The following is a 22,180-nucleotide window of genomic DNA, read 5'->3' as shown; positions in this document are numbered from 1 at the left end:
CTGGACGGTTGTTGTATTATATTGTTTCTTAGAGATAGCTCATACACTTCTGACACCGGGTTCTGGGATGGTTATGGAATTGTTTAATATTAAATCTATTAAAGACATCATCTTATTTCAGTGAATTTCTTCATTTATTGTTTAATTGCATAAAAGAAATATTTTCAATAAGTCCTAAAACGAGAATTTAGTTAAATTTCTTGGTGTTGGCTTGCCTGACAGCGTGTCCGGCGCCATCACGACCCTTAGTGAATTTTGGGTCGTGACATCTACCTTGCGTTTTTTCTGAAATTTAACTCAAATCTACTCCAAATCACTTCAAATTTAAAATTTGAGCTCCTTTTGATATTTTCAATCAATTGTAACAACACCCAATCCAAACAACTAACAAACCCAGAAAATCCTATTTTCGAAAGCAAAGCTTTGAATGGCCTTCAATGGTGGACTTCTACTCTTCATTTTTCTGACATTGCAAACAGGGGGAGAATCAGATAATACACGGTCCCTTGAAGCATATGTAGAAGATGAGAAGAAGATAGAGTAAAACCAATGGTTGTGAGAACACATATTTAACTCCATAGCTTTTAGAAGTAATGGTTGTAAGAACACAGATTTTGAATTTGCTAATGCTTTCAAAATATGTACAATATGGGCTAGGTAGGGTAAAACTTAAAAACATAGGCCATTTTTTTGTTATGATGTGAAGTCATGTGTATTTTCTTATAATTCTTTGGAGAAAAAATTATCCAATTAACTCACTCAATCTTACGTCCACCAAATATTAAAAATTATTAAAATTTGAAATATTGTATTAAGTATTATATAAATATAAATTATGAAATATATGTTAATAGTAGTGCTTCTTATTTTGGGCGCCTTAAATGTTTGGGGGTCTAAACTCTAAGGCAAGGGCTTCACTTGCCTTACCCTAGAGCCGCCCTTGCCTGGATTTGATTATCAGGCACTTGCAACAAAACGTTAAACAGAGTGAAAGAAGTAACATAGTAATGGAAGTTGATTTAGGGATTCATGACCAACTTATTGTTTCTCAATCTCAATGTAAAAGAAGAAAAGTATCTCTTGACGGCGTAGCTTTAGATCAGATTTTCGGCGAGAATGAAGCTGCTTTACCTACCTTGCAATCTACTGATTATTTTACTGAGCCTTGCTTGAGTGAATTGGCTATTAGGGAGCTTATGAGCCCAGGGTATTGCAGCTGTGTTCAAGATTTTACTGTTGGGAGGTTCGGATATGGGTTTGTCAAATTTTTTGGGGAAACAGATGTTAGAGGGTTGGATTTGGATCGAATCGTGACGTTTAGCAGGCATGAGGTGGTTGTATATGAAGATGAAAATTACAAGCCCCCAGTTGGCGAGGGACTTAACAAGCCTGCTGAAGTAACTTTGCTACTGAAAATACGATCCTCGAAAAATTGTGATGTGGATTCTTCTAGAGAAATGGTGGAGAAGTTGAGATTTAGAACTGAGAGGCAAGGAGCACGTTTTATCTCGTTTAATCCATCAAATGGAGAATGGAAATTCTCCGTTCAGCATTTCAGCAGATTTGGTTTGATGGATGATGATGAAGAAGATATGATAATGGATGATGTCTCTCCAGAAGTTCAAGACCCAGTGGATATGAATGGAGGAGACGTTTCCTACATTGATGAAGAAACCGCCTTAGTCAATACAACTGATCTTTCACATTCTCTTCCTGCTCATCTTGGGTTAGATCCTATGAAGATGAAAGAAATGAGAATGCTGATGTTTCCAGCAGAAGAGGAGGATGTAGATGATTATCATGGCGGGCCTTCTGATAGAAAACCACAATTCAGCAAAGAATCTTCGAAATCCCCTTTCCAGCATAAATACCCGAGAATTAGTCCTCCTTTGACGCGCAAGACTCCATTGGCTTTGATTGAATACAAACATGGTAGTTTTGGCTCAGACTCACCAGGGTCCATTTTGCTGACCCAACAAAATAAGGGTGTGCTTCTAAAGACAACAAAGGCTGAAGGTTTCAAGCTGGATCTCAGGCAGCAAACACCTGTAAGTGGAAGCCACTCTCATAATGTTGTTGATGCAGGATTGTTCATGCGTAGATCATTTGGAGTTGGCTGGGGGCCTAATGGTGTTCTTATCCATTCTGGCGCGCCAGTTGGTAGTAAAGACAGTCAAAGTTTGTCCTCGATAATCAATTTGGAGAAGGTCGCATTTGACCAAGTAGCTAGAGATGAAAATAAAAAGTTTAAGGAGGAACTTGTTGATTTGTTTTTTGATTCACCCCTCCTCCTTCACAAGGAAATTAGCCATGAAACCAAAGAGTTTGGGGAGGGACCCTTCACGTTAAAGCTACAAAGAGTTGTGTGTGATCGTGTAATGCTTTCAGATGTATGTCGGAGTTATATTGGTATTGTTGAGAGGCAGTTGGAGGTTCCTGGATTATCTTCAGCATCCCGTGTTCTTCTGATGCACCAAGCAATGATTTGGGAATTAATAAAAGTGCTTTTCTCATCCAGACAATTGAGTGGGAAATCAAAGTCTCTAGAAGATGAGGATGAGGAAGACATGATACCTGATACGAGAGAAACTGTTTCAGATGTTGATCCAGAAGCACTTCCATTGATAAGGAGAGCAGAATTCAGCTATTGGTTGCAAGAGAGTGTTTGTCACAGGGTGCAGGAAGAAGTAAGCTCTTTGAACGATTCAAGCGATCTACAACATATGTTCTTACTTCTAACTGGTCGGCAGCTGGATGCTGCTGTGGAACTGGCTGCCTCTAGAGGAGACGTGCGACTTGCATGTCTTCTTAGCCAAGCTGGTGGTTCGATGGTTAATCGTTCTGATGTTGTTAGGCAGCTTGATCTTTGGAGAGTAAATGGATTGGATTTCAATTTTGTTGAGACAGAGAGGATTAGGGTTCTTGAGTTGGTTGCTGGCAACATTCATAGAGCTCTGCATGATGTAGACATTGACTGGAAAAGGTTTCTGGGGTTGTTGATGTGGTATCAGCTTCCACCAGAAACTGAATTGCCTGTTTTATTCCGTACATATCAGCGGCTTCTCAATGAAGGAAAAGCTCCATCTCCAGTTCCAGTTTATATTGATGAAGGACCTGTAGAAGTGTCTTTGAATTGGCATGCAGTGAAACATTTTGACCTTGGTTATTATCTTATGCTTCTTCATGCCAATCAAGAAATTGATTTCAGTGCTCTAAAGACAATGTTCAGTGCCTTTGCTTCAACAAATGATCCCCTTGACTACCACATGATCTGGCATCAACGAGCTGTTTTAGAAGCCATTGGTGCCTTCAGTTCTAACGATCTTCATGTCCTAGACATTAGTTTCATTTCTCAGCTGCTGTGTCTTGGTCAATGTCATTGGGCTGTCTACGTGGCGCTTCACATGCCTCACCGTGAAGATTATCCTTATTTGCAAGCCGCTCTTATAAGGGAAATACTCTTTCAGTACTGTGAAACTTGGAGTTCACAGGACTTACAGCGGCAGTTTATTGAGGATCTAGGTATTCCATCAGAATGGTTGAACGAGGCTTTGGTGAGTCAGTGGCCTTACTTTGATTTCAGTTTTATGTTGATCCATGCTTCTTGCTTTCCACTTTATGGCAAATCTATGTCACCGAGATATTATTGCTTGCTGTTTCTGATAAGATGGTTAACATTATGCTGAAAGGAGAGCAATTTCCAGCGTGTACCTTGAAATTTCTTTTGTTGAATGCTAGTACTTTTTTGTCAAATTAGTGCTTTGCCCGCAGTTGATTGCCACTTGTGTGGAATCACTCTTCTGCTTGCATCTTATTTTTCACCCTTGGCTTACTCTACTGCAGGCAACATATTTTAATTACTACTCTGAATTCCCAAAAGCCCTAGAACACTTTTTGGAATGCGGAAAGTGGCAGAAAGCGCACACCATTTTTATGACTTCAGTTGCTCATTCTCTTTTCCTATCAGGTACAAGGTTGCTTATCTCTAGATTTATCTTTATATCTTTTTTGATCGTTTAGATTCATCTTTATATCCTACTACTTTCATTATCTAGAATATGTACCTAGAGACATCTGTGTTTAATATATCTCTTCTTTTATTCCATAAAGTTATTTGGCTTTACCACTTGCAATACAGTAAGTTCAGTTCCAGAAGGATGCTTTTTTCCCGTTGTTTGCTCTTCCCTTTTCTTCTTCTATCTTCAATCTTTTTCTTACATAAACCTTGTTCAATAATTTAGAACAGAATCAATAAACGCCGTAAGACTTGTCTTCTTATGGCCATCTGGGTCATCATCAAGTCTAAATGTCTCATCATGTAATTTGTTATCTGCTCATATACTCTGATATGCATCACCTATTTGATTTTGGGGCTTGTTCTACAGCTTTATCTTTTTACTCAAAAAAATTTCTGGTGCTAAATTACTCAAATATTGTTAATTCACAGAAGAACACTCTGAAATATGGAGGCTAGCAGCTTCCATGGAGGACCACAAGTCAGAAATTGAAGATTGGGATCTGGGAGCTGGAATATATGTAACTTTTTATTTGTTGAGAAGTTCTTTGCAGGAGGACAATGACACTATGAATCAAGAGGTATGAAATTTCTCTGTCATCTAGTTACATGTGTTTGAATCCTTTTCTCAAGTGGATCGGAGCTGTTAACCTTGTTAGATCATAATTTGCTTTATATGATGGTTGCATGTATAAATGCCGGCGAATGACATTTTTGCATCCATAGTTGCGCTGAAAGTTTTGACCTCCCCCCTGGTACTATTACAATTGGGAGGTGACATACATCTTGGAACAAAATGCTCTTTTCAGGTGGATGTGGGAAGCCTATGTACTTAATGACAGGAAACTGGACTGGAAATGAGATTTTATCTCTGCAGCTTGTTCAGTGATCAACTTGTAGATGCACAGTTCATGTAGGAAGAATGATATTGGTCATTGTCACGAGGAATTGAATGAGTGTCTTATTACTGCATAGTAATAGGAAGTAGAGTGAATATCTGTTTACGATTATAGGTTGAAGCTTGTGACATATCTCCTAGTTATTCTAAAACTTTTTAGGAGATTGACAAAACACATTTTTATTGACAGGGCTCTCTGGAAAACAAAAACAGTGATTGTGCAGACTTCATCAGTCGCTTAAACAACTCTTTGGCTGTTTGGACTAGCAGATTGCCTGTCGAAGCAAGGTACTTAACATTGAATTCTTAGTAGTCTTATGTTCAAATTTCAGTGGAGGCAAAAACATAAGATGATTTCTTTCCATCTGCCTAAGCCTTAGTAGGTATAGAGTTACATGGTATCAGTGTTGGTAGGAGGTAGAAGGTACCCGGTGAATAGTTAAGGTGCGAGCAAGCTGGCCAGGGCACCATCGCCACAAAAGATACTGAGGCTGGCAGTTGACTGTTTTCTGCTAGAGCCCCCCCCCCCCCCCCCCCTCTTTCCACCATCTCATTGAACCCATAAACCTTCCTTCTCATTTCTAATGTTTGATTTCTCACGTATGATTAATTTAGTAGAGCTTTATGTTAATTGGTTTATGTTGAAGTAAAGTATCCCATAAAGCATGGAAACTTGGCATGATCCTCGAATGCTTTTAAGTCCATTTAGTGTAGGCGTGAGCTCCTATACTAACAAGATTGAACTAATGAATGTATATTGTCTCTAGGGTGGTTTATTCGAAGATGGCTGAGGAGATATGCAATTTGCTGCTTTCTGATAGCGGTGGAAGTTCAGAAAATGAGGTTCAGCTAAGCTGCTATGATACCATATTCAAGGCACCCATACCTGAAGTCACCCGTGCATACCATTTGCAGGATGCTGTGTCTCTTTTTACATCTTACCTTTCGGAGGTGGCGTCATAGCCCTTATGTCAAGACCCATCACTCTAGTTTAACAGCAAAATTTTGTATGTTTATACGCCGTGAAAAGTGTGAACATTAATGTAGTCATAGCTAGGACGCCAAGAAATGTGTTTTGGGGAAGAGGAAAATATCATCTATGTTACGTGGGTAAAATCCTTCTGCATTGCCGGCTAGTTAGGCACTAGTGGTGTACGTGAAGTATTTTTCCATCAGCACTAAGTGTGATTTACGAAAATAGAGAAACAGGAGATCTTTTGTATGGGATAAAGAATGACTTTGTTCATGTGAAGAAAAGCTGCTTATTTCTATTCTTTTGGTGCATTATGATGTTTTGAATTGTATAGAAAATTGATTGTATTTCGTAATGAATGGTGTCTTCCTTTTTGGTATACTGTTTATATGCAAGAATTTTGTTTCTGTTATAAATATATATATTATGGATGTTCATTTAGTACTCCGTTGTAAGTAAGCTTCCTGAAGAAGCTTATCCATATGGGATTCCGCCGTAAATATATTTATCTATTTAGTACTCTATTGGAAATAACCCTCCTGAAGAAGCTTATTATTTTGGTATGCCGTTATGGATAAATATTACCCTCGATAGAAGATTATCTATATCTGGTGTAGTAGCAGTTTACAAGCAATTTGCAGTAGCAGCTTGCAAGCAGCTTACAATAGAGGAGATTTTAGTTCATTATGTACATGAGTTTTGAAAGTTGAATAATACATCAATCTCTCTCTATATACTTGTCTTTGATTTATTTACTTTACAATTTTTATTTTATAACACGTTATCAGCATGAGACTCTGCCATTTTGAGTACTTACTTCGAATTTAATTTCTATTTCAGTGTTCATCTCTGATGTAAGGCAACGCTCTTACGTCCGTGGTTAGATCTTGTTCATTCCGAGCATCATAAAGCAGATTATATCCTTGAAGTGGAGTACTTCTTCTCTCGTGAAGTAATTGGTTAGTCTTTGTTATAAATTCCATTTCTCTTAACACCTGAGATGCAATCCTACTGGTATTCTTAAGATAAGTACTACTATTAAATTATGTTCTTTATGTCTTTCGAGCTTTAATAAATATATGTTTATCGTGTATGTTAATTAATGTCTTTCTAGCCAACTAATGATGCAGATGTCGTTTTACTTGGATGTGGTCTTGTGAAATTGAAAAGAACAATTGATTTTACTTAAGTTGTTATATGGTCGCGAGACACACCAGTTTTTACGTGGCAAACGAATGCGGTCTACATATATGTATACAATAGCTATTTTGTGCTTATTGTCATTTTAGTTATCTTAATAAAGGGTTGCAAAGTGGATAACATTGTTAGATTCACTTAAACTCCAACAGAGTTTGTAAGATATATACACCTGAATTGGTTATGTTTCATATATCTCATTGTGGCTAAATTTTGTTAACCACCAGAAGTGGTATATGCCTGTGACCACCAGAAGTGATAATTTAAGCTTTCTATGGTTACAATTGAAGATAAGCTAGAGAAAATTTCTCTATATTACTTGCATGCCTCGATTTGCTCTTTAAGTAGCATTATCTTAAAAGAGGTTGAAGCATCACACGATTTGGTGTGATTAATGCACGTTCAGATAATTATGTTCCGTTCCCTGAAGGATGAGAACTTTTGATAAATACTAATCCATTCCCTGAAGTGAATGTGACAATGTTAATAATGCTCGTAAATATGAACGCGCTTTTGATGTAAATATATTAGAATTCACCTCCAGAAGAGGTAATATGATTGAGAGAATATATACTCATTTTTTCGTATTTTAAATTTGCTCCCGAAGAAGTAACACAATTGAAATTTTCTCCTGAAGTAGGAAAATATTATGAAACTCTGTCTTTCTGTGCTTAAATAAAATAATAAGCTATTCAAAGTTATTTTTGAAGCACATTTTCATTCCCTGGAGTGAATGAAGAAATACCACAACTCACCTCCTGAAGAGGTAGAATAACAAAGGATCTAAATCTTGTTTTTATGGCATAAAGATCATTATCACACGCACCCGTTGTACGTAAAATATCTTGGATAATTTTATTAAATATCATTCCAAGACAAAAGTATTCTTGTAGAATGCTTTCTACTACAACCACATTAACATGTTATGGTTAGTTATCGAGTTCGCCGAAGAAAATAACAACTCGTGTATCTTTCCCTGAAGGATGTAATGACTATGTGGTTACCGCTTTGATATAAAATATTCAGATGTTAATGGCGTTCTCCCTGAAGGAGATATTTGTCACAAAGTTGGTGGTAAAAATACTGAAATTATTAATTTCTTACATTTATAAATTTAGAATTGTCTTTATAATATTCATTTGATTATGATTTTCTCTCATGATACCGGAAGTGTCTGAGCAATATTTGACAGTACTAAATGTATCAACAACTCCTGAAGAGTTAACTTTTTGTCTAGAAGATACATGACATAAGTAGTGTCTGAATAATATTTGACTGTGGATAATAAATTGAAGGCTCCCGAAGAGCTTATTTGTCATTATTGTGGTCAAAACATATGTTATGATAAACCCGAAGTTTACTAATACAAATGACAATCATATTGAGACTACAAATGATTGAAAGATTGAAAATCTTCATGTTTTCACAATCATAGGGGATAAATATGTATGTGAGAAGTTACCCGCCTTATTCCTCAATTTGTACTGCATCATATGTATCACAGTAAACCAGAAGTTTACTAATGCAAAAGTAGCTACAGTAAACCAGAAGTTTACTAATGCAAAAGCAACCACAGTAAACCAGAAGTCTAATGCGAAAGTTTGTGCCATAGTAAACCAGAAGTTTACTAAGAGATAGCACATGCCATGATAAACTTGAAGTTTTCATTTGCCATTTTTAAATGAGCTATTTGTGAATTCAGATAAGCATATACTGAAGAACTAGAAGATTCTTCAAGAATTCTCCTGTGTTGCTTGTTCTCATAATAAATTGATTATACCAGCTAAAGTTGGGACTAAGACCCCTGATCTGAAATATATAAGGTGAATATGAGCTCATTCACAATCATGTGAACCACTTATAGATGCATATATAAGATGGTTACATGTATGTTTATTGTCAACCTGTAGTTTGGCATTTGAAATTGCTTTTCTCACTTAAGAGCATAATTTTTAGATTATGAAATCAAGACAGTTCATCTTGATAATCCTGGTTTATATACAAGCTAGTTTAGCAGTGAATACCTCCTATTAATGGCTAAACTATTGTTTATGAGAACAAAGCTTCATGTGTTGGTCTAAGATTTTCTAAATTGCATATAGCAGCACTTGTATGCATCAAACCAACAATATATTATAAGTCCTCCCCTCACAATTGGTTTACGATCAGAAACCAAATATTTTAGTATCTTTTGATGTGTGGTATATGATTAATTTCTCTACCACAATGCACAAAGATATGTTTCCCAAAGAAGATTGGGGATATGTGTTAGTTTTTCTAACATTTGGGGATTGAATAAACAGCTGAAAAATATGCTATATGAATCTAATTATCATTAATATAATCCTCACTTAGAAGATAATTCAAGTCAAATGCCAGAAGTATTTGTTGATCTAAAATCAAATATCATATTTCAGCTGCAAATGCTCCTATTAAAATTTAAAGTCCCTGAAGGATAGAGTTTACTATACACATGAAGCGTGGTAGACTAATCAATTCGATAGGTAACAACCCTTGAAAATGATAAGGAGCTAATGATCAAAATGATAATAATGAGGAAGAAATGAGCTGAAGAGCCCACGACATAACATTTCATGAAACTCCAGAAGAAGTTCAGGTACCTGAAAATAAAGAAAGTGATGAGATCTCAACAAGTTATGTCGCTTGCGAACCGATACAAAATAATCGTCGACGATATGTTTGATACAATATAGTGCACAATACTGTGAAATATTGTGAGGATCGGACCAGTAGTCCAGACACCTGAAGATGTCATGACATTTAATTGCGAGTCATAACCTATATGACTCATTTGATTAAATCTCTATAAAGATCCCTGAAGGATTTAAAATGCCTGAAGCTTATAGTTCAAAGTCTCGAGAAATGTACTCGATCAGATTACAAAGGTCTTTGTACGGTTTAAAGGAATCTAGGCGCATGTGGTATAATCGCCTCAGTGAATATTTGCTGAAAGAGAGTTACCTAAGTGATGCTATTCGTTCATGTATTTTTTAAATTCATCAGAATTTGTTATACTTGCTGTTTAGGTTGATGACATAAATCTTGTCGGAACTCCCGAAGAGCTCCAAAAGGCAATTGAATATCTTAAGAAAAAATTTGAGATGAAAGATTTTGGAAACACAAAACTTTGTTTTAGTCTGCAAATTGAACATTTAGCAGACGGAATTTTTATCCATCGATCTGCCTATACAAAAAGGGTCTTAAAATGCCTTTACATGGACAAAGCACACTCATTGAGTACACCAATGATTTTTTTTATCACTTAAAGTGAATAAGGATCCGTTCTTACCTCCAAAAGAGGATGATGAACTCATTGGTCCTGATATACCCAAGTCTCTACACTGTACTCTTTTTCCCTTGCTCAGGTTTTTTCCACTGGGTTTTCCTGGTAAGGTTTTTAATGAGGCAGCTTGCAGTGTATATTATTAGTGTACTCTTTTTTCTTTGACTAGGATTTTTTCTCGGGGAGGGAGGGGGGAGGGGGGGGGGGATTTCTAGTAAGGTTTTTAACGAGGCACATAATAATGAACATCCAAGGGGGAGTGTTATGAAAATATTATTGTGGATATCATTTATTACTCCGCTGTAGATAATCTTCCTGAAGAAGATTATCCATTTAGTACCCCATTGAAGTTTTCTACAAGTAGCTGATGCAGGCAGGTTGCAAGCAACTCAATGAAATGACTTGCAGCAGCTTCTTGGTTTGATGAGATTAATTTAAATCGATCTGAAATAGTGGTGGATAATATTCTCCGCAAATTCACTTTTGAGAAGATGGTATACAAGATTGGAATGCGGAGACTCGAATATTTGAAACAAGGTTTTCATCAGGGGGAGTAAAATGCGCGATGCACTCTTTTTTCCTTATAAGGTTTTTAATGAGGCACCAACAATGTGTATTACTAAATATGTGTACTCTTTTTTCTTCACTAAGATCTTGTTCCCACGGGATTTTCTCTAGTAAGGTTTTAATGAGGCTCATTATATTTTAATGAACATTCAAGGGGGAGTGTTATAAATATATATTATATTATGGATGTTCATTTAGTACTCCGTTGTAAATAAACTTCCTGAAGAAGCTTATCCATATGGGACTCCGCCGTAAATATGTTTATCTATTTAGTACTCTATTAGAAATAAGCCTCCTGGAGAAACTTATCATTTCAGTACGCCGTTATGGATAAATATTACCCCCGGTAGAAGATTATCTATATCTGGGACAGGAGCACCTTACAAGCAACTTACAAGCAGGTTACACAGCAGCTTGCAGTAGCAGCTTACAAGCAACTTACAAGCAGGTTACACAACAGCTTGCAGTAGCAGCTTACAAGTAACTTACAAGCAGGTTACACAACAGCTTGCAGTAGCATCTTACAAGCAGGTTACACAGCAGCTTGCAGTAGCAACTTACACAACAGCTTCCTTTATTCTATAAATAGAGGAGATTTCAGTTCTTCTAACATTAATAATATTATTTCCCTTATTAAAAGAATTTCCCACAAATAAAAATTGAGAAAATTTACAACCAAAATAAATATAAAAATGGATGTATTCTTCGGAAAAGAAATTGCCCCCCCCCCCCCCTCTCTACCATGTTTCAATTTACGTCCCATAAAATAAAATAAATAAATTTACGTCCCATAATTAATTGGAAGAAGAAGAAGAAAAGTTTGGTCTCGTAATGCATAGGTGATAGGACTTAGGAGGTAGCTTATTTATGTGTTAAAAAAAAAAAAAACCTTATTGTCCCGAAATTATATCCCAAGTTTAACGGGATAAGGTGAAATAAGATGAGATATTCTGGATAAAGTTTAGGATTAAATTTATACCGTGTTTGGTTGGCGGTATTTTATCCCAAGATAAATTTATATCTCCAAACAAACACGGTATAAATTTTATCTAACTTATCCTACCTTATCCCACGTACCAAACGACCCCTTATTACTAGTTACTCCCTCCGTTCCACAAATATGTGACCGTTTTACCTTTTTATTTGATCCAAAATAAGTGTTCATTTACACAATCAAAAAAAGAATTAATTTTATTTTCTAAAATTTGCCCTTATTTACATTTTCAATGTGTAAGACAATTAATTAAGGTTAATTTAATGAATATATATTTTTTTTTAGGAGTTCGTATTTCCTTAATGATTGTGCTAAAGTTAAAATAGTCCCTTATTGCGGATCCCGGGAATAATTCCTTATACTTGAAGAAAAAAAAAAATCTATTGTACTTGTAGCCCCAGTTGGTGAGACGGCTGGCGTTAACAGCTGATGACGACCTCTTTCAAAATATATAAACAAAACACTTACTTGCAATACGTCGATCCCAAACGCCAGCGAAGCTTCCTCTCTCTTTTGTTACTGCCACACGCCGCCTTCGAATTTGGACGATACGCGTATATATATTCATTTCATTCATCCCCACACCAAATTCCAGAAACACCCACTTCTTCTCGAGACCCTTGGACCGTTCACTTCGAGGATCATCATCTTCTTCTCTATTTTTTTTGTTTTCTGACGCTCCTCCTTTTACCCCAATTATATTACTTGAAGATGCCTCGTACTTCATCCAAGAAGGGCGTAACTGCTTCTGCTGCCTCCACCAATCCTGCCGTCGATTTGTTTCGCTCCGGTAAAACTTCCTCTTCCGATTGTTTACAATTTTAATTATTGATTCCAATGCATCTTCTCGAAAAATTAGTATTGCATGTTTGCTTCGCACATGGAGTTTATGTTGTTTTATGTGAATGTTCTCCCAACTTTTAAAGTTCCTATTCTTTGAATAAAGATTTTATTTATTTTTGTTTTGGATAGATCATGTAACCCTCTCCCTTCCCTTTTTCTTTTTATGAGTATTAGATCATGTAGACCCCATAGAAATTGGATGTAACTGATGGTTAATTCGCATTAGTGGCTTCCAAATCTTGGGACATGTACAATTAGATTAGTTTCAGTGAAGTGTCTATGACAAGAGGGTAGGGGTTACCCGATAGTCCGGTACTTGTACTAGTGGGAGGTAGCAGGTACTCGATGGAATAGCTGAGCTACGTGCAAGCTATCCCGACACCACCGCCATCGAAAAACAAAAAAGAAAGGAGGGTTTTACCGTAATAACTTGTTCATTTATTAGAATCTTGTGAGCCGCATGTGGGATTTGATTGCCACCTATCTGATTAAAGTTTTTCTGGAATGTTGTTTGAGTAGAGATGATAATTCTTGAATTAGTGGTAGTAAGGAGATGGTGTAAGTACTTGTTGCAACAATCTGGTCAAGATACAAACTATAGGTAGCTATGACCACCGGGGCAGAATAGTGTCACTGTCAAGCCCCCCCCCCCCCCCCCCCCCACCAAACCACAGTCCACACACTCAAAGAAGAAGGCACTATAGGTTAGGAGTTTTAGTTTTTCCTGTATTCTGTAGTGCTTTAAATTTTCACTGGTTTACCTTTAAGTCTTTAACCCTCTTCCTCCTGTGCCCAACATAAAAGGAAACACGTTATCTTTAAGGTCATCCCAGGGTATCATCCACTTGCCATTGCGGAGTATCCAGTTGGTGTAGGCTTTGATGCTAATGTGGTTGGTGTTGTTAGGTTTTAGTCCTTTTTTTGTTTTTGATTTTTGTGAGTGTTTGGGTATGGCTTTGTGAGATGTTATTCTCGGAATTTTTGGGAGTATTGAATGTGGATTTGTTGTCTCGGAAATTATGTCCCATTTGATTTGTATCTGCTGAACTTTATGTCATAGGTGCTTGAGAACTACTCTATTAATGCATTCAGACCTCTTTGGACACTTTTTCTTTTTTTTGGGTCATTATGTGTTATGGGTAGAATATAACGTATGCAGTATAGCTGCAATACAACAGTATCTCACTTCGTTTTCATTGCTTCAGCTTCAAGTAAAGCAGCAAATAAGGAATTGGAACGTATCGATCAATTCTTTCATACATATGCCAATACTTCGTCTGGTATGATTGAGTAAGTATGCATTACCCTTTTTCTTTTGTATCGGTGTAATCCATGTTCTGTAATTTCCTAGCATTACAAGTACGTTCTGTTATTTGTGCTTCTAATATCCATCTTTTCCTGGAAGAAATCTTATATTTTGAAGCAAGAAAGTTATGCTTGGAAAAACAAAGAAGAAAAAGTATGGATATTATCGTTCAACTTTTCCACCCAACTACGGCAGTTTCACCAGCTTGTTTAAGTTCCTCTGTTTTGCACTTGATTAATACACTTCATATTTTTCATGGTTAGCCCGGAAGGAATTGAGTTTCTTTGTTCTGATTTGGAAGTCGAACATACCGACGTCAGGATATTGATGCTTGCATGGTGAGATCCCTTATACTCTGTTACTTGTTAGTATATGAAGTATCCTACATCTTCAGAGGTTTAATAACAATAACTTTGAATTATAGGAAGATGCAGTCTGAAAAACAAGGATACTTTTTACTGGTATGTATTTGTTTGGCTACTACTAATATTACTTTAGCATTGCAGTATGTACTGCACTGCTTTTGATGTTTCAATCATCTTCCTCAATCTTTCACGGGTAGCTTTTGTTTCTTCCTTGCAAGATTGTCTATTGTGTCTATACTTGGAAAATTAAACTCATCTGTTATGTCTGTTTATCTCAAATACTGTAGTTCTTAAATTAAGGCTGGGTTCTTTCTTTTCCAGGCATATAAATGTACTTTGTTATCTTAGGGAGTTTGTGCCAAAGGGTACTCCCGTGAAAAGGGTGCTGAAGAGGATTGATCGAAGTCTCAGTTTCTCTTAAATGCTTAACTACTCTTAACCTGCGCGTTGGTAAATAGAGTAAGAACATAGGAAATAGGCACTGACTCTGCAGGATGACAGTCTTGCAGTGTTTTTCCCCAGGCAAGCCAGTCCCTGCAAAATTAGCAAAGCTAAATGGAGCAATTGGTGTGCATCTTTTTGTCTGTTTGGTCAGGATGATTATTCAATTGGATTATTGAATTATGCTTTTGCCACCTGTGTCTTAGATATGCCCATTTGAACATGTTCATACTTGTAGAATAGTCTTTTGTCCGGATGACACGTAATCTAAAGAAAGGAATATTTGCCATGCGCCTAGAGAGTCTTTTTTTAAAGAATTCATCCCTGGGCTTAAGTTTTGGAAGTTTATGATCAGTGTCCAGTGAGGTCTAGAAGCTACATTCATTGAGTAATAATTCTGCAGCATCTTCTGGAAGGAAGTTGGAGATACGGAAATAATAGCTGTTTATTGTAGGAAACCTAATTGTATATGATTATTCTATTGTATGCATTATCTGCCACATCAATTGGGTACTACATAAGGTGTTTAGACTTTTTGTTGAGATATTAGTGTTGTCTGCTACAGTATTGAAAGCCATGCATTTATTTGATGCTCTAATGTGACTTAACGGTTTCTTGACTGTACCTCAACGTTTTACTATGAGTACGCTGGGGTCATTTCATTAGAAAAATGTATGCTTGGCTTATTGCTAGTCCAATTAGTTTTAGTTTGCACCAAAGTTTAATGGAGGATCAATTTGTGCCAAACTAGTAAGGGTAGTGAGCATTTGTAAAATAGTGAGCACTTATAAGCCTATCACTTAGTAAAATGCAAGAAATATGTATATCAGGTTTTTCTAGGGACAATTATTCTTTTTGGTCATAGTGTAGATTGTCTTGTTTGATTCTAGGAAGATTAACAAATATTCCCGCTCCCTCTTCCACAAATCCAAAATAATGATAAGAACCCATTAACCATTTTGTTATGGTATGTAGTTGCTGGGCTTTTTGTCGGTTTGATAGCTTTCTTTGCTTATATTTGCTTGTATGCTTCTTATTGACTCACCATTGCTTTGACTACTAGGATGAGTGGCGGAGGGGCCTCAAAGCATTAAGAGCTGACACAGCACAGAAATTGAAGAAAGCACTTCCAGAACTTGAGAAGGAGGTACCTAATTATATTTGAACTTCAGCTCATGCTATGTGAAATTTTTGGTGCCCTTCTGCTGTGAGACGGATTGCTGTTCTGTTCCACTAAGATCCACATTTTCCTTTCTTTAAAAGGTCAGAAGGCCATCAAATTTTGTGGAGTTCTACTCCTATGCGTTTCAGTATTGCTTGACAGGTATGGTGCTTCCTCTGTCACATGTTGTGTAACATCAAGTTTTGTTAATTCTTGAAGGAAAGATTCATTGATCAGCTTTAGACTGAAAAAGAAACAAAGATGAAAAAGTACAGAATACTTTTATAAAATATTGATATGAAAATATATAATCAAATATAAGGCTTTGGAGCTTGGAAAGAATAAGTTGTTCTGTTATGCTGCATTTTGATTTTGTTTCCCTATTACAATGCATTTATAATAGAAAAATTTTATTTTTGTAGCAGAAGGTAAATTGCATATTTGAACTGTGTCTTCTTTCTTCTGATTACCGGTTTTCTCTTTTTCTTACCTCTTTTCTAGAGGAGAAGCAGAAGAGCATAGACGTCGAGAGCATTTGTCTCCTGCTTGATCTCGTTTTAGGGTCTGAATTTCGACCCCAAGTTGACGCCCTTATTCAGTATTTGAAGGTGAGTTGCACCGTGCTCCACTTGCTATTTATAATCGGCCTCTGATAATGCCCTTAGGGTGCTTTTGAATGATATAATTTACTGCTAATCATTTATGTTCTGGAGCTCCTTCTAGAGTGGAAACCATTTGTTTGACCGGGAACCCTGAAGCTTCTATCTATAGCTCCTTTTATTTTGGATACTTAATCACTTCCCTTGTAAAAGGAGACTTTTCTGTTGAAAATCTTGCGTTTTTTAGTCATTGCTTCATATTTATTGAAGAAGAACCTTCAGCAGCTTTGAAGATCAGAGGAATCTTTCTAACTTCTAGTAATTAGGAGTATGCTTATGTGCTTGGTTACTGGTGCAGACGCAGACTGATTACAAAGTTATAAACATGGATCAATGGATGGGATTTTATAGGTTTGTTAATGAGGTAAATCTTCAGTTCACTTTCACTTTGTCAATCTGTTTTAGTTATCCTATTTGTGTCATCACCTAGTATGAGCAATCAGGTTGTCATCTGACAGTTTTGCATCATGCATCAGAAGCCTTGTGGCGACTTTGATGACTCAGTGTTAAGATTAAACTCTTATTTCCTATCTTAATGTTTTCGTGTAACAGATTAGCTTTCCAGACTTGAGCAATTATGACCCCTTCCTTGCCTGGCCACTGATCCTGGATAACTTTGTCGAGTCATTGAGAGCAAAGCAGGGCTAAGAACACCATTGTTGGGCATGTTACTGTGTGCGCCAAATATTATTCATTAATGCGAAGTAGGTTTTCTGTTTCCAACTAGTGATTGAATTCTGAAATTTGTTCGGGAGTCGTTTGCTGATAATAAAAATATCTCCCTGTGCAGGAGTCGTTCAAGCCGCACCTCAAGCTACGCATACTATTGTGTGGAAATGTTTTTTTCTTTCCTTTATATTCCCCCTCTGTTCCCCCTTCCCTTTCCCCGACTTGTATGGTAAGATAAGATATGGAATGGTAAGTGGAGCTATTCTTCATATAACTACTCTTATTCAACATGAATATATAGATAGTTACTCTGATTGGTTATCCGTAAGGATTTTTTTTTCCTACCTTTTATAAGTGTGAATTTGGTGTAACAACGAATTCAATCTGTATTACCGCAAGGCTACCATGTTGACATATTCCATGGTAGGTTTGAGAGAGCTAGAAGATAGTGTTATGACTTGGGAAATATGATAGGTTGGTAAGATTGTGGGTCCAATTTCAGGTATAACATTAGACTTTTAAGACAAGAAAATAGAAATGGCGCACAAGAATAAAAGATTGGTAGACAAATTTGTGAGGGGTTTGGTATTTGGTAAAACTAGAGGAAAAAGGAGGCCTTTTGATGCCGAAAGCTGCAAAAAGGCAACTTATTCTCAAAAGGAAAAGCACAGCAGATTCCTAGTCCCCATTGTACTACGGTTTTTTTTGTTATAGTTTTAAACCAAATTAGGACCTCTTGGTCTTGAAGTATTGCTTGGTCTGAACATGTTATCCAACATACTGCAAAATCAGGAGGATGGCGGAACTACTTATATTCTAATAAAATCTTATAATTGCCTTTTAAGACTCAAATTTAATGTTGATGCAGCTACCTATTGCATTGAGTCGTGATGCAAGGAAGCTGTCACCAATTTAATAGAAATCATTCATGTACAGAAATTTCAAGAGTTGTTTGCTTTATGAAGTAAAGTGGAGAGCAAAAGAATAAATGTAGAACAGAACAAATCATGTGGAGTGGCCTTCATTATCAAGAAACCTATGTTGAAGTGGATATCAAGGCTGAAGATGAAGGCACTGGACTTCGGCTTCTGTTGCTTCTACTTTTGATAAGCGGCGGAGAACACGACTTCTCCTCCGAAGATGGAGAAGAATCCGTCGATGGAGGCAGTCTATTAGAGCGGCTTCTAAGTTTCTTCTTCTCCCCTTCATCACATGCTTTGTCTGCAATCCGATGGTGGCCAACTTTGGTCGAGTTCAAGCTCACTGGAATAATGCAATTGCAAAATAAACCTACACAAATAAGACGCAATTAATTCTCTATTCAAAAAACATTGACGTATGGTAACAGAAAACAGGAACCGACCAAATTTGAAAAGAATCAGAACAATATTTTAATCACATCAAACCATATCAAGGAAAGTTCTTGGATAAGCAAATTCCTATAGTTCAGAACTAGCTTTTCAATCAGGGAATAGGACGTTTACTACACTCTACGACTTTGAGTAGCTATCAGGCCACATCCGGGCCCCATAAATTTCCTACGTAGTATTAAGCGATTTCTAGAGTGAAAAGCTGATTAATCAATAAAGATATTTCAGTTGTGTGACCTATAGGTTACGGGTTCGAACCGTGAAATCTTTGTTTGCAGCAGGTTAGGCAATCTACATCACACCCATTGAAGTGCGGCCCTTCCCCGACCCTACATAAACGCGGGATGTTTCGTGCATTGATACTAAATAAACTTCCTAATTCAGCAACATCATGAGAAAATAAAAATATTCCAATGAGGACAGAAAATTTATTGCTCCATAAAGTGACAAGAAATTATAGTATAATTACATATTAAGTAGGAGTAACATATTAAGAACCATTACTTTGGATTGCGTAAGTCAACAACCAATAGTAAACATAGTTAATCATGAGGGGTCGTTTGGTTAGGAAATAAGTTATTCTATGATTAATTATCTCGGGATTAGTTATCCCGCCCTTCCATTGGGATTAAAAACACACTACAATCCTGGGATAGCTAATTCTTGAATTGGTTATACTACGATTTTATCTCAGCCAAACATGGGATAAACTCATCTCAAATTTATTTCGGGATTAATATCCCTTATCCCTCGTACCAAAAGAGTCCTGACTGTTTTGAATATGAATTGTGCACCACCAATTAGATGATTCATATAGCCGACTCATAGTTAATTAATTGATTGATTAAGAGACTTACCGATGCGTGCAAGTCGATTTACCCAACTGGGGATAGGATTGTCTGTAAGTTTAAGACAAGCATCATTACAGAAATGGTTACAATTCTTAGTTATAAGGTTGTAAGCATTTCCTCTGTATTTCTCAGCAAGCTCTTCCATTACTCCCCTCACTTCTCTATGAGTCATCTCTGTCCATCCAATCAGAATTGCTTTCCTAAACGTAAATCCCTCGCACTGTTTTGGTTCTCCTTCAAATATCCCTGTTGTTGGATACTCATGAGCTCCAAATGCATACTCTACGCCGTGAACTAACAAAGAAATTACAAAATTAATTAAGAAAATTTCTTGCTTTTCATATAATCAAGCTACCTAAATATGCCTAGATCTGATAATTTAAAGCACTACAAAATGTTAAAAAAAGACTGAGTTATTGCTGACCTTGAACACCAGAATGGTAAACACCAAGACCAAGCCAATAAGCATAACCATTAATGGAAGTGAGATCGTACACATTTAGATACACTGGCACTGTTCCACGCCCACATCTAACTGAATTCTTTCTGCACAGCATCTTTGGACAGAACCAACAATTCTTTTTCTTTTCCTATCACTCTTTTACTCTGCGACCATAGCTAAAAAACAAAAAGCAGCCACATTATAGAGCAAATTCTGAATTTTTGACAATTAAATTCAGATATGTAAGTAGGTAGAAGAAAGAGAATTATGGGTTTTCTTTCTTTTTCTCTTCCCTTAGGAGAAGATAATCGGCGGCGTGATAGTGCCGGCGCCGTCTAGTTTTGTTGTTATATACTTGTAAAATGTATAGAAAGCAGAGGAAAAGAGGCTTTTATAAATTTGAGAGGGAATTAGGGGAAAGAGGCTTTAGAAAGATAGTATATAGGTTGGAAACTTAGGAATCTGAGCTGTGGGGTGATCCAGTTTTTTGAAATTTTAAAAGCTCTATTTTTTTTGGGAGAAAGTAACGTACACTCATTATGATATCCACTGGAAATCCAGGAGTGGTTCCTTATTATATTGGGATGGGGCTCTTTCTTTCTCACTAAACTAATGAAGGGCCATTTGATTACTGTTATGGAATGATTATGGACCCTTTATCTTCAATCATTCTGGTTTAAAAAACTAAACAAACCTTATTCATCTCTTAATATTAAAGATTTTGAGATATAGTATAGTATAGTATATCTTGTAATCAGTGACGGAGACAGTATTTCTGTTAAGGGAGTTCAAAAAAGAAAAAAATTAAAAAAAATTAGAAGGGACTGTGGCCAACCCAGCAACCACACATAGGAATGGCAATGGGGTGCGGCGGGGGCGAGGCGGGTTTGATCTTAACCCGAAAAATTTCAACATGCCCTGTCCCCAAAGACCCGGCCTGGCCCGCAATATATTTTTTTTCATTTTGTTATTTTTCCTGAAAACACATAAGTTTACGCTAGCGTTTGGCTATAGATCCCAAATTTATTTTGAAAAATCTGATTTGGATGAAATTTGGTTTGAAGATGAAAATATGTTTGGACATACGTTTTCAAAACATATTTTCCAACTTTATTTTGAAAAAATATGTATATAATTCCCAAGTTTTGAGATTTTGGCCCAAAATCAGCTCAATACCTGATTTTGGGATTTGAAATTTGGGATTTGGAATTTGGCCAAAATATGGGCAAAATTTATGGCAAGACATGAGTTTTGAAAATAAATCCCAAATTTATTTTGGCAAAATTCATGGCCAAACGGGGCCTACGTATTTTATTTTTTTCAGTTTCTTAAATCCCTCATATGGATCCAACAATTATAGTTTTATTTTCAAAAATTATAATAGAAAATATAACTGAATTGAAACGCGTAAAAGTTGGAAATGAATGCGGAACATCAACATATCGTATACCTAAATTTACATATTAACTTGTACTTGATAAATTTCTATATAACAAATATGCACCATATATATATATATATGTAAGTTCATATATGTGTGCTGATACTTAAATGAAATATGATATAGCAGTAGTAGACACTGGACAAGGTCCTTGGCACGTATAGGTGAATGTCTTGTATAGTCAATAGTAATAATTGCATAGTCATATACTCCCGCCATTCTATATTTATTACTTGACTTAGTGCCTTATTTGTACAATCTATAGTGATTTCACAGAGTAAACTCGCAAGGAAACCCGCAATCGCCTGGCCCGGTATTAGATTTTGAAAAATCGATTTCAAGCCACCCTGCACCTGTCCCGCCCCGCCTCGCATAAGATCAAACTCGCCCCGCACTCGTGTCGCCCCTTGCATCCCTAATTACAAAGGCTTTGAACCACCTTGATCACCGAGCTATGTTCTTGGATTTTGGCAAGGGGATTCAAAATATAACATATAGAGATACAAAGCAAATTTTTTCCTTATATATATAATGTAATTTTCTAAGAAGGGGGTTCCAGTGAACCTTTTCCGCCCCTGCTTGTAATTGGTTTCTATTTTTTTTGTTTTGAAGGAAAGTAATCATATATTCATCTACATTGTTGAGTTTGTGGCCTTAGTTTAGAGTGTGACAGTGTGGTTATG

The 22,180-nt window shown here is 36.6% G+C and overlaps 3 protein-coding genes across 3 annotated transcripts; 2 read left to right on the top strand and 1 right to left on the bottom strand.

Moving 5' to 3' along the window:
• The first annotated feature begins 868 nt into the window (after positions 1 to 868).
• On the top strand, positions 869 to 6,260 carry LOC109243085 (nuclear pore complex protein NUP96). Its single transcript, XM_019409980.1, has 5 exons — positions 869 to 3,554; positions 3,844 to 3,967; positions 4,448 to 4,596; positions 5,104 to 5,201; positions 5,681 to 6,260. Exons 1-5 carry the CDS (start codon positions 1,008 to 1,010, stop codon positions 5,874 to 5,876), a joined length of 3,114 nt encoding a protein of 1,037 aa, XP_019265525.1. The 5' UTR covers positions 869 to 1,007; the 3' UTR covers positions 5,877 to 6,260.
• A 6,163-nt stretch (positions 6,261 to 12,423) lies between these two features.
• On the top strand, positions 12,424 to 17,721 carry LOC109243083 (DCN1-like protein 4). The gene is made up of 10 exons (XM_019409977.1): positions 12,424 to 12,738; positions 13,997 to 14,081; positions 14,361 to 14,435; positions 14,522 to 14,558; positions 15,967 to 16,050; positions 16,167 to 16,227; positions 16,567 to 16,673; positions 17,023 to 17,088; positions 17,277 to 17,428; positions 17,515 to 17,721. Exons 1-9 carry the CDS (start codon positions 12,660 to 12,662, stop codon positions 17,370 to 17,372), a joined length of 690 nt encoding a protein of 229 aa, XP_019265522.1. The 5' UTR covers positions 12,424 to 12,659; the 3' UTR covers positions 17,373 to 17,428; positions 17,515 to 17,721.
• Positions 17,722 to 18,240: 519 nt separating this feature from the next.
• LOC109243084 (deSI-like protein At4g17486) lies at positions 18,241 to 20,589 on the bottom strand. The gene is made up of 3 exons (XM_019409979.1): positions 20,039 to 20,589; positions 19,621 to 19,908; positions 18,241 to 18,683 (listed from the first exon to the last, which is right to left on the bottom strand). Exons 1-3 carry the CDS (start codon positions 20,169 to 20,171, stop codon positions 18,430 to 18,432), a joined length of 675 nt encoding a protein of 224 aa, XP_019265524.1. The 5' UTR covers positions 20,172 to 20,589; the 3' UTR covers positions 18,241 to 18,429.
• Positions 20,590 to 22,180: the final 1,591 nt, after the last annotated feature.

This window comes from Nicotiana attenuata, unplaced genomic scaffold (assembly GCF_001879085.1).
Source record: "Nicotiana attenuata strain UT unplaced genomic scaffold, NIATTr2, whole genome shotgun sequence".
NCBI classification, from domain to species: domain Eukaryota; kingdom Viridiplantae; phylum Streptophyta; class Magnoliopsida; order Solanales; family Solanaceae; genus Nicotiana; species Nicotiana attenuata.
This window is presented reverse-complemented; position numbering and strand designations above follow the sequence as displayed.